This window comes from Cricetulus griseus, assembly GCF_003668045.3.
Source record: "Cricetulus griseus strain 17A/GY chromosome 1 unlocalized genomic scaffold, alternate assembly CriGri-PICRH-1.0 chr1_1, whole genome shotgun sequence".
NCBI lineage: Eukaryota > Metazoa > Chordata > Mammalia > Rodentia > Cricetidae > Cricetulus > Cricetulus griseus.
Window position 1 is genome coordinate 107,718,075 of NW_023276807.1, and position 15,818 is coordinate 107,733,892.

Below are 15,818 nucleotides of genomic sequence, written 5' to 3' on the forward strand. Positions count from 1 at the left end.
ATATATCCTTCAGTAACACATATAGTGACCTCATTTGCATATGTGTTTGAATTTTCTCCTTCGGATACCTGACTGTTTGGCATTTGCCAAGGTTTGTGATTGAGTTTTGCTGTTATTATCAAGGAGCTGAGCAACTTGACACAAATTGATTGGCCTCTCTGGGCTTCTTCTATACTTATCTGTGATTTTTTAAAAAAATGAGAAAACAAGACTCATAGGAGCCGAGACTTTATCTCTTAATAGAAGACACAAAGCCAAGTGGCCACAGATGGGACTTGTGAAGTCACATGAGTTGAGTGTAAGCCTGTAACTTACTGGACTTGGTGACTTAAAATTTAAGAATAAATAAAATATTATTTAGTTTTCACTTAAGCCAGTGGTTTTCAATCAATCAAAGGTCTTGATCCTTTTGGGGTTTAACAACCCATTCACAGGGGCCACATGTTTCATAATCTGCATATCAGATATTTATATTACAATTCATAACAGTAGCACAATTACAGTTATGAAGTAGCAATGAAATAACTTTATGGTTGGGAGTCACCACAACATTAGGAACTGTATTAAAGGGTAGAATCATTAGGAGGTTGACAACCACTGATGTAAGCTTCCATTCTATTTGTGCTGAGTGCAAGCTGTACTAGTTACTCCTGAAGTGTATGCATGCAAACATTCCCAGAAATAGAGCATCCATGTGATGTTCTATAATTACAGAAATGGGCTTTGAAGAAAATTAGATAAAACTTGGATCCAGTTACAAAATTTATTGTGTCTAAGACTGTTATGACCATTGACATTTTGTGTCTTGATGATTAATTACAGAGGAGTCCAGAAAAGCGTCTTAAATAATCCCAGTGGCTAGTAATGTCCACTTGGCAGGACCTGCTGGAAAAGCATCTTCAAGTCCATCATAACCTTCAGAAATTAATTGCAGTAATAAATTGCTGAAGCCATCCTTGGGGAAGCAGTGGGAAGGGATCATGTTAGGCAAAGCCAAGGGTGTTGCAGGGACCTACTGGCCCTTACATTCCCTTGGATAAAATCAGAAGGTACCACGTTTAGGAATGCATGTTTCAATAGCTTTCACATTGGGACCAGTGAAGAAGGTGGGATGGAACAATTCTTCCAGCCCAACCCTGGAGGGAGGTATTTCCTGCTGTCTTGGATGAAGAGTGGGCAGGCAGGGTAAAGTGATGGACAAAAACCAGGCAGTGGTGTTGTGGATTCACAAAATGCTAGAGAACAGGTACTTCTGTTTCCACAGCTGAGATGTGAGGTTCCAGTGAAGGAGCAAGGTGCAGCTGAATTTGAAAGCACAGACAGAAATGGGGCAGGAAGTTACCAGAGCCTCTTGAGTTGCCACTTTGCTGGTCCCCACCTAATGAGACTATGAGGTACTGGATCATCCCTGGGTGGTTCTGTGACACTAGTCAGGGTGATGATGTTTATCTATACACTGTTATCATGGGCTAAGTCATAGAAGGAATCCCACAAATATTTTCCACATGTCCAGCATTGTGTCACATGTTTGCTGTGGGGAAATGATAAGTCATGAACTGTGTTCTCTGTGACTGAGGACTCTGACTCACTTTTTCATCAATTCATCCACAACAGATCTACTTGCCTGCTAAAAACCAAACTAGCTAGATAGGAGATGGTTTTAGCCTGAAGAAGGAGTCAGGGAATGGAATAAGGAGTCAGGGATCAGGATGGCTAGTGCAGATCAGCACCGAGGGTCCTCATCATCACTGTGATGTGGCTTTCCCATTGGTTGTTTCCTCTGAAGCCTTCCTCAAATGCCTTGTCATGTAGTATTGTTGGTTCCCGAGTTACTTTTAGGTCTTCTAGAGGAGAGGAGTACAGTCAGAATTTGAATGCAGGACCATCTGTCCCAACAGCCACTGTATAGCTAGCCACACTGTGGATTCTAGGCATCAAAAATGCGGATTTCCTTCCCCAAGTTCATTGTCCCACATCCCAGTTCCATGCCACTTGCTCCTGAGTCTTTCCTGGGAGACACATGGCTTCTCCCAGTGGGAATTAGTGTGATTTTCTTAGTTACTTCAACTCCTAGTACAGAACTCAACACACTGGACTCCACTGGTCTTGTATGGCTCTGTGGCATGCAGAAACTTGGCACACAGTGAGTTTGGAAGTAGAGCCCTCCTGGCACAGCTGGTGTCATCAATGTGGACGCTCCCTCTCTTTCAGAAATCCATTCTCTGCCTGGATTAGGAGGAAAGGGGCTTGGAGAAGGGGAATAATTAGAACCAACTATAGTGACCCATGTGTGTGAAAGTGCCATAACTAAAACCATTTATTTGCTAGCTTAAGATCTCTTAAAGCCCCTTTAAAGAGTGAGGGTTACTTTAAAGCATCGGTTTTGAATCCAGCATGGAACCAATACCTGTGTTGGTTTTGGACCGCAGATTATATCTGAAATAAATTTAAATCCAATACAAACATGAGTCAGTCTTTCATTTCTCTCTTACCCATCTGAGAGCTAAGGTTTATTATTTTTAAGCATGTGCATGCAGTTCCACCGTGTCCTGTGTTGCCACCTGCAGCTGCTAGGGGGCAGTATCACCCACCTGTTCTCCCCTTGGACTGAACAGTTTGGCTTTCAGAACAGGAGCCTGACTGCCAACACTGGCCAATGTCCTTAGACCCAGAGAACATCTGCGTCTGGTGAACACTGCGTGCTATGATTACTTACTGGCTGACCCCGACCTGCACCTCAGCACAGGCCACCAGGGCCTTGAGCCAGATTAACTCCAAAGTGACCTCTGATTTCTTCAGTATCTGAATTCACATGATCCCTCTGGAGGTACCGAGTAGAATCTGGTTTGTTGCTTTCAACCAGCCATGCTTGTATTTCTGGATTTACTCGTTCAGCCGCCTGAGTGTAATTCTTTTTCTTGGATGGTTTATTGTATGTCTTTATAAAGTGATTCCTGAGTAGAGTATTCGTGTCACTTCAAAGAAAATTGGTTTAGAGTTTGAGCTTAGTTTGCATCCCAGGCGAAGAGATGTACATTTGAGCTGCTGGTGTTCTCAGCTTTGCCTCTCCCAGGAAGCTAAGCTGTGTCTATTGGAAAGTTACAGCTCTTCTTGGAATGAGGTGTCCTCTGGATCTGTGCTTATTGTTGGTGGTTCATCACACACAGTTTGTACAGTAACTGTTTTACCTCCAAATAAAACTTTTGGCCATTCCCAGGAGTGGAAAAACAAAACAAAACAAAACAAAACAAAACAAAAAAACCCTCTCCACCTTCAGGGAAGATAAGGTCTAGAAATTTGATGCTTTCCAGGTAATGATTGGAGGAAAAATGACAGGAGACATACATTTATATGAAACTGTAACTGCTCAATCTGATGAAAAAAATCATTCCCATCATGGTTTATATCCTTTCTATGTTAAATGTCCACCAAATGCTTATGGGTAGTCTTTTGTTAGCCTGTAACACTATTGGGGAGTTCTGGGAACCCTGGGAAGGAGAGAGGAGTTAGGGGAGGAAGTTAGATCATTAAGGGCCTGCCTTTGTAGGGTATATTGGTACTCTGGTCCATTCTTTTCTCCTTGCTTCCCAAGCCATCCTCAGATCATGAGATTTTTCTCTAACATACTCTGTCCACTGGATGCTCTGTCTCACCCCTGCTCCAAAGCAGGAGTCACCCAGCTATGTATGGCTCAAGATCTCTGAAACTGTGAGCAAAAGCGACTTCTGCTCCTTTGAAGTTCTTTCTCAGAGATTTTTTGTTATAGGAATGAGACACTAACACAACTCCCTCCCGAGGAGGTCTCCCCACCACAGCTTTGCCCCTGTGGCTTTCAGTAGTTCCTCTCCATCTCTCTGGGCCTAGGGTGGGGATCCTCCAGCCCCTGATCATGTCAGCCCTGGATCTACACCAGGATTCTTGGCTCTTTCCCTATGCCCGGCACACCTCTGTAAATAGTTCCTCTATAAGTAAACTTTCTTAAATTACCTTACTTTGTGCTCATTATAATCTCCTATTGGGACCTGTAGTTCTACACTTCCTTATTAAAGACAGTTTGGGATTCAGCATTAAGCGTACAAATAGTGACATTGGTGGGCTTCAGTTATTGGGGTCTGTAAATCACAGGACTGGCATCTTTCCACTGGACATCATAAGTGGCAATGGGGCCAGGGGAAAATGATGAGACAGGAAAATGATGAGACCCATAATAGATACAATCCAACTGCATTTCTCCAGCTGCCCTTAGTTTGTGCTTCTAGCATCTATGGAATTGATTACTTCCTCTCAGGCTTGTACCTGTGCTTCTGTCTTCAAATTGAGTTGTTTTGCCTCAAGCTCTAAAGCCCATTTTCATATTCATTAATCAACATTTTAAAATTAGATTCCTCTCTTGTGATTTTCTTTTCCAGGGCATGTGCTTATAGAAATGACTTATTTGAATGCAATCCATATGTTTTGAAACAACACCTTTCTCAGATGATGTAGGACAGAATATGAGTTTTCACAATCAATTTCTTTGCCAATAAGGTAAGACTGTAAAAGAGTTGGGAGGTCTGTGTGACAACAGAATGGGACTGTCATTTCTCAGAGTATCATTCAGCAGAGCTTGTATGGGGGCCTGTGACCACAAGCAGAGCAAAGGACCATGGGAACAGGGGAGATACTCCATGGGATTTTAAACTCTTGGGACTTTACCTTGATAGTGTTGGCTTCTGACATCCTTAGAGATGGGCTTGTCCCTATAAAAGACCTGTAAGAGACAATGCAACACCATCAGCTCACAGCGATCATGCCATAACCACGTGCCTGGCTACTCCATATGGCTATAGTCCCCAGCATAAGTGCATACATCCCTGGGCCTGCTGTTCTTAGAGGCTGCTGTATGCATGTAGTTGGCATTGGCTGAATATCTGTAAATATGTGGATTGCCACCAGAGAAGGCTGTGGTGACCTGGGTGTTATTTGGCATAAAATCTCAAGTTTGAAATCCTACTTTACCTTTTTGTCACAAAAGCTTGGGAAGGACATCTAGGGCCTTTATGGTGTCACTTTACATCTTTATGACAGAAAAAAGAGTCAGTGTATGCCACTGTATCAAAATGGAGACCAGTGTACATGGCCAGGGGTGTGGAAGCAATTCATCAGCCACAGTGTGTGACCTTTAATGACAGCTCAGGTGATATCACCTTGTGTCTATCACATGCCAGTTGTGAGGGCATGGTGACTTACTCAACTCCATGGTTTTCTTTCTATAGAATGGAGTTTAAAAAATTCCTGCATCATTGTGAGGATGGTGTGTGTGTGTGTGTGCGCGCGCGCGCGCGCGTGCGCACGCTCGCGAATATGATAATGTGAGACACAATGGGTAATGCACCCAGTATGTGAGGCATCACTATGACACAGAACAACAATAATGCCATCACTGGGGTGTAGTGACTATTAATGATAATGGATTAGAAGACATGAGGGATGATGAAGTGCCAAGGCCTTGGAAGGCCTTTCTGTACAGCTATCACTGGACCTTAGTGTTTATCTTATCTAGTGCTGATGGTGCTGGGCAAGGTTCCTGAGGGGGTCTGAATCTCTTCCATGAACTTTGAACCTCAGGCCTTGGGAAGGCCACAGCTGCTATTCTGCACTTTAGCCTGATTGCGATAGAGTGCTGGTAGGGTTTTTCTGCAGCCCTGCATTCTTTCACAGAGTCAGGAGTTTCCAGTTGCTTTCTTGGAGGAGCAGCTGCTGGAGGGCTTTTGAAAGTTCAGTCTTCCTGTGAGTCAGCCACTCACCACTCTTGCCTATACCCCAGTGTCTGCTTGGTTAGAGCAGCAGGGGAGGCTCTCTTCACTGTACATGGCTCCCGCATGCTTAGGGTTTCAGGATGGGGCTTCCTTAATGTCCCTGCTCTTTTCCCCTAGGCAGACACATTCTGCTTTTTATACATAGAGAAGCCTTTGTATGTGAGGTGTCAGTGACTTCTGATGATTGTGTGTGTGTGATACACTATGTTGGTATCTCTGTGTGTGATGTGATATGTTGTATTAATGTGTGTGTTATGATGTTTTGGTGTGTGTGCAGAGTGTTTATTGTGTGTGGTATGTGTGTATATGTATGATTTGTGAGCATGTGTGTGATACAGTATGTTGATGTGTGTGTGTGTGTGTGTGTGTGTGTATGTGTGTGGGTGTGATGTGGTATGGTGTGTATATGTTATTATGTGTTGGTGTGTGTGTGTGTGTGTGTGTGTGTGTGTGTATGTGTGTTGTGTGGTGTGTTTTCCCTTGTACAGTGCTTGGCAATATCTACTTTCCCACTGTAACAACTAAAAATGTCTCCAGTCTGTGCCAAAGGTCCTGGTGGGGGGAGGGGCTAAAATCTTCCTGTTGAGAACCACCAATTACAATGCAGTATGTTGTATGGATGAACAACTGTTTCTCACACTTCTCTCAGACATCAAGACCACCATCTCGGGTCACGGCCTCCTCTCTTAGATTTTGGGCACTGACTCATGTCTGTGTTTCCATTGCTGAGCACAGTGCTTGCTGCACAGTAAGTGCTCACTGAGTAGAACACTAGTTTAGGGCAAGATAGCTGCAAACGTCCAGAGGAACTGAGATAAGAAAGGGCCTCTGTAAGGGTTATTGAAGATCTAGTCCACAGATAGTTTAATCTCAAAACTAGTAAGAAATAGCCTTTTGGGGGAAAAAAAGAAAAGCTTTTGGAAACAAAGTTGTTAATGAGAAAGATAATCTACTTGCCATGAAATCTTCCTTACTACATCACTGAAGACTAAAGTAAAATTGTCTGAACTGAGACTACTAAGACCCTGCCTAATTTATAAGGAAATTTCTCTCCTGGCAACCATTTGTCCTTGTCTGTCCCCTCACTCATCTCAGTTGATTTACAGTGATGCATTCGAGGTTTTGTTTTTGAAGTGATCTATTAGAAAGAAGAAACTGAGGCAATGCAGAGGTGTGGACTGTAAGACAGGATCTTGCCAAGGTTGGGTTTTGAGACAGGAACTTATGTAACTTGGGCTAGCCTCAAACTTGTCATACAATCCAGGATAACCTCCTCTTCCTACCTCCCAACTGTTGGCATTCAGGAGTGTGATGCAGTATCTAGCTTGCCATAGCTTTTAAAAAGCCAAATGAGGTTATTTTCCCCTAGGAAACATATTTTCCAAATGAGGGCATTTGTGTACAGCCATGTCATGGAGTTTGAGGAAGGAGATCTCAGATCTTCTAAGTGCCTTCTGTTTCTTGTAGTTGGAACAGGGCTTTTCTGGGGTTAAAGGCATGCAGCACCAAGCCTGGCCTGAACAGGGGTCTTTTATAACTCAAGTGGATGTCATAAAAGGTTCACTTTGGCTCCCTTTTCTTGCCTTTCCTTCCCCCCTTCCCCTTGTCTTTTGCCCTTCTACCACATAATGAGACAGAAAGAGAAACTGTGCTGATTTTGGCCCCTGCATCTTGGGCATCCAGACTCCAGAAGTATGGAAGATAAATTTGTCTCATTATAAACTACTGTTTCCCACAGATAATCTGTCATGTCGGCACAAGATAGGCTGATGGGTGCTCAATATCAAGAGAAGCTGTGAGTCTAAGGAGCAGGGTGGACATCTCACCCAGGAGAGTTGATGGAACATGAAAGAGATTGTTCCACTTCACCAGTGAATGGTGTCAGGGAAAGAGACTCTAACAGTGCCATCCCCTTTCATTCCCACACCAGTAAAATCCAGTTCTGTTGAGACTTCCTTGAATTGAACAAGGTTTTGTAGAGCTTCTGGATGGGCACACATTGACATGATTTTACATGTGCTGAGTACATTAATCAAAATTGTACAACTATTACGGTGAATAACTAATATGTAGCCTGTAAGGTCAGGATATCTTTAATAGGTAAATGCCAACGGACAGGAAACCAGAGCGAGCCAAAGCAGCAGAGAAGAGAGAGCTACCATGTGCCTTGGCTATCCCTTTAAACCTTTTTCCATGTCACTGTGACATCACCTTGACCACACCCTGATGGGTGTGGTAGGTACTCCTGTAGCCAGCCCTTAGGAGGTGAGGTTACTGTGTCTCCCTACAGGGAACTGCATAGCTGTAGAGTTTATGCTGATAAGCCCTTGCTCAACTCAGTGCAACTTATTTTGTGACTGGACTCAGTGTGAAAAGACAGGAGCATGTTAATGTGACAAGGATCCCTCGTATGATTCTGTCTCTATAGGGAATACTGGCCTGGAATGTATCAGAATATTATCACCAGTGACATGCAGACCCGGGGTGAGTCTTTATTTTTATGGACATCTATATTAAGAGTATTGATCATTATACATGTTTATTAAAAATAAAAACCTGCATGTGTAACTAGTGCATTTTCATTTAATTTCCACAAATTTATTTCCATAAAGTTATCTGCTGTTCCTCTAGATGACCTTTTAAATTAGCATGTAGAATTCCAATCTGGTTTGTACAGGGATTACAGAGGTTCAAAAGGGCATGAGACTTCTCAATGCCCAGTTTAACAGTTGACAATGCTGGGCTAAGAATCTTGGCAAAAGCCGGGCATTGGTGGCACACGCCTTTAATCCCAGCACTCAGGAGGCAGAGGCAGGTGGATCTCTGTGAGTTCGAGGCCAGCCTGGTCTCCACAGCGAGTGCCAGGATAGGCTCCAAAGCTACACAGAGAAACTCTGTCTTGAAAAACACACACACACACACACACACACACACACACACACACACACACACACACAAAGAATCTTGGCAAAATGATGTGTTATTATAAAAAAGATTCATGTTCTAACTCAGGATCTAATGAGTGCAATGATAATTGGAGAAGATGGAAATTCTGTAGCCTGATGGCTGACTCACTGTCAGTCTTCAGCAACTGTCACTTTTATTTCCTTCTAGATTCCTCCAAAGGCCCATGATTTCATAAGTCACACTATTCAGCTCCCCCAAGCTTGCCCTGCCCTATTTGTCATCTGTCATGATGCCTTGTGGAGGGAGATCTGGGGGAGATCTCTGTGAGCTAGGCCAGGTCCTCAGGGTCCCCTTTTACTCACTTCTTCCTGTCGCCTCATCCCTACATTCCGAGTTTGCTTCCCAGTGGGGCCAGAAGCCTTGGGAGGTAACAGAAGGGGCACCTCCATCAGATCCTTGAAATAGCGAGTATCTGTGGAAAAAGGAAGCTGGTAAGCTTGTGCCTCATGAGCTGGCTAGACTGGGCACATTGCAGTTTATGGGGTATTCATACATGCTCACACTCATGGAATCATCCCAGAGCAGGTACTAGGTAAGCAATTCCTTTTTGGGGGGCAGAGTTCAGGAAGACAGGCAAAGTTTATTACAGCATATCACATGGCACTCATAAGAGTAAGGGTAGGCTGGGCAGTGGTGGCGCACGCCTTTAATCCCAGCACTTGGTCGGCAGAGGCAGGTGGATCTCTGTGAGATTGAGGCCAACATCTACAGAGCTAGTTCCAGGATATCTAGGGCTGTTACACAGAGAAACCCTTCTCAAAAAACCTGAGGGAGAAAAAGAGTAAGAGTGGACAGTGACCCAAGGGGATTATTGTGGAAAGAAAACACTCTCTAGTGTATAGAGTGGCTAGAGAGATCATTGTGAAAGAAAAAACAAAAATGAACAAAAACACTCTCAAAGAGGCAAGCAATCCTGCCTGCATCTGTGAGAGGAGGAAATTAAAGTGGACCTCCTTGTTTTGGTTCACAGCAATCCTTCCAAGGATGATGGCCTTGACTACCCTTCATTTTTTATCCACCTGAGAAATACTACCAGTTCTTGAAGATTTGTGCTATGCCACATACTTTATTTTTTCCTTTCTGTTTATATGTTTATTTATTTATTAGTTTTGTTTCCAACAGGGTCTCACACCATGGCTCAGGCTGGCCTGAAACTCACTGTGGCCATTCTTTTGCTTTAGGATCTTGGGTGCAACTACAGACATGAGCCCCTGGAGGCTGCCACCCAATGCCATCCACCTCTTTCCTCTGGTATGCTTGTATCGCATTTTCCTGTTATTTATATATCACTTGATATATTCTAGAACAATGACAGCACAGTGTAGATACTCACTCAATGCTTTTGAGTACTGAATACAAGGCAATAATTACCATTATTTTTGTTGTTGTTTGGAGTCAAGGTCTCACCATGCAGCTCAAGTAGGCCTTGAACTTGGAATCCTGCCTCAGCCCCTGAAGTGCAGGGGTGTAAACGATGTGTGTCATCTTACTTGTTCACTACTTATAAGACAATTCTCCCTAAAGAAATTTCTACAGGTTCATGTCTGTGATCCAGGCCCTCAGAAATCAGGTGTGCTTCCTTCTTCCCTTGATAGTGGCACAGAGAACCTATGGACACTGCCCTATATGGAAAAAGGTAGGGTGTGCACAAAGCCAGCCTCCTTCCCTTCTGATGAGTGGGATGTTACTACTGGGTCCATTCGTAGTCTGGCAGCCTGCAGAGCAAATCAACTTCCTATCTCTGCTCTCCCCCACTATGCAGACAAACCTCACATGTCTCACGTGCCTGGCTACTTCTCCCATGCTCCCACTGTGGGGACAGGCCTAAGGCTCAAGCAGACCTTGCCCTGACAATGACAGTAAGTGACAACAGAATTTGACTCCATATCTCATATAACTTCAGAGGAACTGTCTGGGGCTAGTTTTTCTGGGAAGCCTGTATTCAGACAAAAATCTGAGTTCTGGAGTATGAGCCTGTAATCACTATGCAGTGATGCACATGGGTATGCTTCTTCAGACTCCCAGGTACCTGCATATTCTGATTCCTGTATAGGTCTGGCTGGTAAAATTTTCATCGACGGCCATGCCTTTAGCAGCTGGAGCTCAGGGTCTTCATAGTCATCGTCACTATGGCATTTCTCTCCATCCACAGCTGCAGCCAAGTTCCTTCTCTAAGTGGATGAAACACAGGAGTGAGAAAAAGGGGGGGGCATGTGGATAAAGGTAGCATGTCTCAGTGCTGGCTTAGGGAGTGATGATGACAGCAGATGTTAAGATTCTGGGATCTAAGATCTTACATAGACATGTAATTCTTGAGATAGAGGGAATTTTAAAGGTGTCTTCAGGATATCCTCATCGCTTTGATCATTTAATCAAAGACCCATCTTGCCCTGCCGTGAGGGGATAGGGCAGGTATAAGTTGTTAATGAATTGATTTTAAAACACAGAGGATTCTGGATCATCTGGGTGGGCCCAATGTTTTCAGGAGTCCCAGAAAATATAAAAGGGAGACTGTCAGTGTAGTGATGTTACATGTGGAAAATCAAGAACCCCTGAAAAACGAGTACAGCTTAGAACTAATCAAAAGTTCAGCAAGGTCTCAGGATATAAGGTTGATCCCATTCACAGTTCAGTTTGTTTATATGCAATGCTAACAGCAATTAGCTTTTCTATAAATTACCGATAGCAATCTGAGAATAGAAAAGGAAAGAACAACAGCAAAATATCAAGAAGAATTTAACCCTTGAGTATTCTGGGCCACAGAAGTGAAGCTTGTGCTAAAAACCTGAAGGCATACTGTAACAATAAGTCTTTATGCCAAAGCCGCCCAAGTTCCGCCCACTGAGTTAGGGCCCCAAATAATACATAGACACTTATATTAAGTACAAATGCTGCTTGGCCAAAGACTAAGATTTCTTATATGCTAGCTCAGTCTTAATTATCATAAATCTATATATTTTATAAGACTTATCGAGGACACCTTCCGCTGGCACCCTCTCTTGACAGCGGATCACATGGTGACTCCAGAGCAGAGACCAGGAGGAAGTGCAAGAGAAAAGGAACGACTTCCTTCTTGTCCTTGCTTATGTATAAGTCTGCCTGCTATGTCACTTCCTGCCTGGATCTCTACTACATTTCCCAGAATCCTCCTTGACTCCTAGTCCCACCTAACTTGCTGCCTCATTGGCCAAACAGTACTTTATTTATGATCTAGTAAGACAAACACATACACAGAAGCACTCCTCCCATCAGCATACTGCTGAAGATCATGGAAAAAGGCCACAATGAATGTAAAGAGGCTCACTGTTCATGAGCTGAGGACTTAATGTTGTTAAATAGAATTCTTTAAAAATTGATATACAAATTCAGTAGGATTCATATAAAAATCCAAGCTGCATTTCTCAGTAAATGGACAGAAATTTTTATAAAAATTGACAAGAGGATGCTCAAATTCCTATGACCCTCCCATCACATCCATGCACCAAGAGAAGGACATAGGAGATGACTCCTGTTATCTGCATAGGGGGACAGTCCTTATCAACCCTTTGGTACCTTGACTTTGAATTTTTGTTTTTCAGGGATGAGGTAAAAAATGACAATGATCTGGATTCAAGCCACCTAGACCATGGTGGCATTTTGCTAGGGTAAACTGGCTTATACAGGTCTGGGGCTGAAGTCTGGGGATGACAGGAAAGGGAACCAGTTCACAGCAGATAAATTCTCATTGGGGTGCCACAGCCATTCCTGAGTGAGTTCCTTTAGGTTGGGTCTGCAGCCAGAAGCTGCTCTGTGTAAGCAGGGATCTGACAATTGTCGTGCAAAGCCACCAGGAGTCTCAGAATGCCCAGCTTTACCTAGAAGTGATATTACTCTCCATTTGCACCTAAGGGAGAAATCCAGGTATAATGTATATAAATGGTGACTATCTGAAAGGTCTAAGGACCACCATGTGATGCTGGGAACTTGAGGACACAGAGACATCTGTTCTCATGTACATTCACCAGGTGGTGTCTCAAATAAGGAAATCGTATCTTCATTTTGCAAATATAGACTGATATTGGTGACTTCCCAAAGCCACACCGGTTGTAGGTGGGCTGAATCCCTCCAACACTTCCACCTGACCAGCACCTGAATTAAAAATTATTTTATATCTCAAGATGAAAGTCAGAGAGTACAGGACATTCCATAGGAGGACTTCTGGGTAGTTAGCACAATGGTGGATGCACAGTGTTAGCCTGGGCATAGATTCTTACTCTTCAGAGGGAATTCTGCTCCAGGGATAGGGCAGCCCTAGAACTCCTTTTTGAACTCTTAACAGTTTATAGTCAAGGGTTAAAAAAAAATAAAAAGAGTGTAAAGTTGAAGTTGTTGCTTAATAGCCTTGATTGTATTTGTAGCTTTCTATAGTAGATTTCTAATATATGATTGGTAAATGAAGTCATAGATTTTAATAAGGCTGGGGATATAATTATTCCTAAGGGTGTGATTTAAAATATTTATGCTGTAATGTATCTAGTTATTAGGGTTCAGTTTAATTTACTTTTGGGTTAGATGGCCAGACACACACTCCTATGAGTGAGTAGAGTTATTAATTACAGCTATACATGTTTATCGGATGGGGGTGCGGAAGTAAGACTACTCATGCACAAAAGCCCTTTCAGTCAAGGCTCCTATGGCTGCTCTGATGCTCTGACTGGCAGTGTAGGAGAATGTTGAAGATGGGGGAGGAGCACCCTGGCCAGCAGATTCTCTGTCCTGTCTGGAAAGCTAGGGAGGAGTCCCAGGGGAGCCCAGTTTCTAAGAAAACGGGGCAGGCGAGACCTGCCAGGCCCACCTGGGGAAGTCTCTGGGCTCCCATCTGGGACAGAGCAAGGGTGTCCAGAACATGGTTTAGGAAGCTGTGTTCTCCACAGAAAAGGGAAGACAGGATGAGTCAGCAGTTTTACCTTTAAGTGTGCTAGTCCACATCCCCCAGCAGTGCTCCATGAAGAAAGTCCAATAGTCCACATCCCCAGCAGTGCTCCATGAAGAAAGCCCAATAGTCCACATCCCCAGCAGTGCTCCAAGAAGAAAGCCCAATAGTCCACATCCCCAGCAGTGCTCCATGAAGAAAGCCCAATAGTCCACATCCCCAGCAGTGCTCCAAGAAGAAAGCCCAATAGTCTACATCCCCAGCAGTGCTCCAAGAAGAAAGCCCAATAGTCCACATCCCCAGCAGTGCTCCATGAAGAAAGCTGCATAGTCCACATCCCCAGCAATGCTCCATGAAGAAAGCCCAATCAGGCTGTGTGTGAGCTGAGGCTAGTTAACCAGATCAGGTTTAAGAGACCCTGTGATTCTTAAGCTGGAGGAGGTGGAAGACCAGAGCTGCTCACCCACAGGAGAGGGGTCTAAATGACCAGGTAAAGAGCCACATGGTGCCATTAGAGTTGTCAGTCAGAGTTTAGGCATAACCACCCGTGAAACTGGCCCTCTTGTTGGGCCTTCAGAGATAGACTTGATTAAGATGGGACATTTTGGTTGGGAGAGTATTGGTGATAGCATGGGTGTGTTGCCACTATGTCCTAGGCATAAGTTGTAGAGGCCACATTCTGACCACAGGGAGGCTGCTTTGTTTCTCCGAAGGCAGATAGAGGTAATTAAACTTGCTTATTTGGTGGGAGGCTGAGTGAACACAGAAAGATTCTTGGCATCTGTCCTATGGCAGGGGCCCAGGATATTAGATGACTTCTCTCTGGTTGATGACCTGAGTGAAGCAGAGCCAAGTGCTCTGAGCTTAGTGAAACCATGAATGAACAACAGAGGGTTTCTGACCCACTCAGTACAGGAAGGTTGGGCATAGACTCCAGAGTCACACCTGGAAATGAGTTTGGGGAGTAGTAGAGATAGGGGCCTCTTGGGGACAATGCTAAAGGGCACCTTTTGTGTCCTGTGTGCTACTTCCAGCATTTTCGGGGGGGGGGGTGCGGAGACCCAGGACCTGCTTGAAGAACTCCGCACATGAGCTGAAGTCACTTTGTCATTTCATCCTTTGGCTAATGTTCATGGGGGCAAGAGGTGGCAAAAAACAGGATGATGGCTGCTGTCACCCAGGGACCAAGAGAATGTGTACTGACTTTTACCTCATTGGCCATAGGCGTGGCTACAAACAGCATGACTTTATATTTACTGAGGGGTTGAGTTTTAAATATAATCCATCATACCTATCTCACTTACTGTCCTTTACATGTCTCTCTGGTAAGTCCCTAACTTCAGGTTTGATATTCTTTACCCATGAGCCACTATGTCAGAACAAATTTGTGTGTGTGTATGTATTCGTGTGTGTGTGTGTGTGTGTGTGTGTGTGTGTGTGTGTGTGTGTGTGTGTGTTTGTGGGTAAAGGTCCTTAGCTTTAATTAAAAATTTAAAGGCATGCATCAAATAACAACAAGCCAATTCTTCAGATAACATTTATAGCTATATAAAATATGTAAATTATATGGATATGTAATTTACAAATTTTTTATAATATTGGATATTTGAGTTAATGTTATAAATTTTAATCTTTTCCTTTAGTTGTTAAAATTCTGGCCAGTGATTCCAGTAACTTCACAAAATGCTCAAGTGTCCAATAAATTTTATATTATCAAATGTTTAGTGTGATTTCAATATGCTACTATATAAGCTATGTTACAAAATATCAGTGAGTTTGGTGAAATAGTGTTCTGAAATGTATCTTGTTTTCTTTCTTTTAAACTCTCAAACATGGAGTTCTAGGAACAAAACAAAACAAAAAACCCACCAGGATATTTTTATATTATTAAGTGAACATTGTCCTGAAATTACCTTCCAAAAAGTTTGTTCCAATTTAAAATTTCACCATGAATGTTGTAAAGCGCCTGTTTCAGAACACACTCACCAGCACTCTGTGTTAATATTTTCACCTCTGTCTGCTTTAGCAATGACCGTGAGAAATGGAACACGGTGAAATACGACTTTCTTTACTAGGCGAGAATGCCACTTGGAAGAATCGTTTCTTCCTTTTAAATTCATCGGCTGACATAAAAAGAGGCC

The 15,818-nt window shown here is 43.4% G+C and overlaps 1 protein-coding gene across 1 annotated transcript in view; it reads right to left on the bottom strand.

Moving 5' to 3' along the window:
* The window catches only part of Clnk (cytokine dependent hematopoietic cell linker), a 90,847-nt gene that overhangs the window by 49,451 nt on the left and 25,578 nt on the right, over nt 1–15,818 (bottom strand). Inside the window, exons 5-7 of the mRNA XM_027386715.2 lie at nt 10,795–10,936; nt 9,068–9,177; nt 4,696–4,750 (exon numbers count right to left, since the gene is read on the bottom strand). Coding sequence (XP_027242516.2) covers nt 4,696–4,750; nt 9,068–9,177; nt 10,795–10,936 — 307 coding nt within the window. The remainder of the gene's footprint in view (nt 1–4,695; nt 4,751–9,067; nt 9,178–10,794; nt 10,937–15,818) is intronic.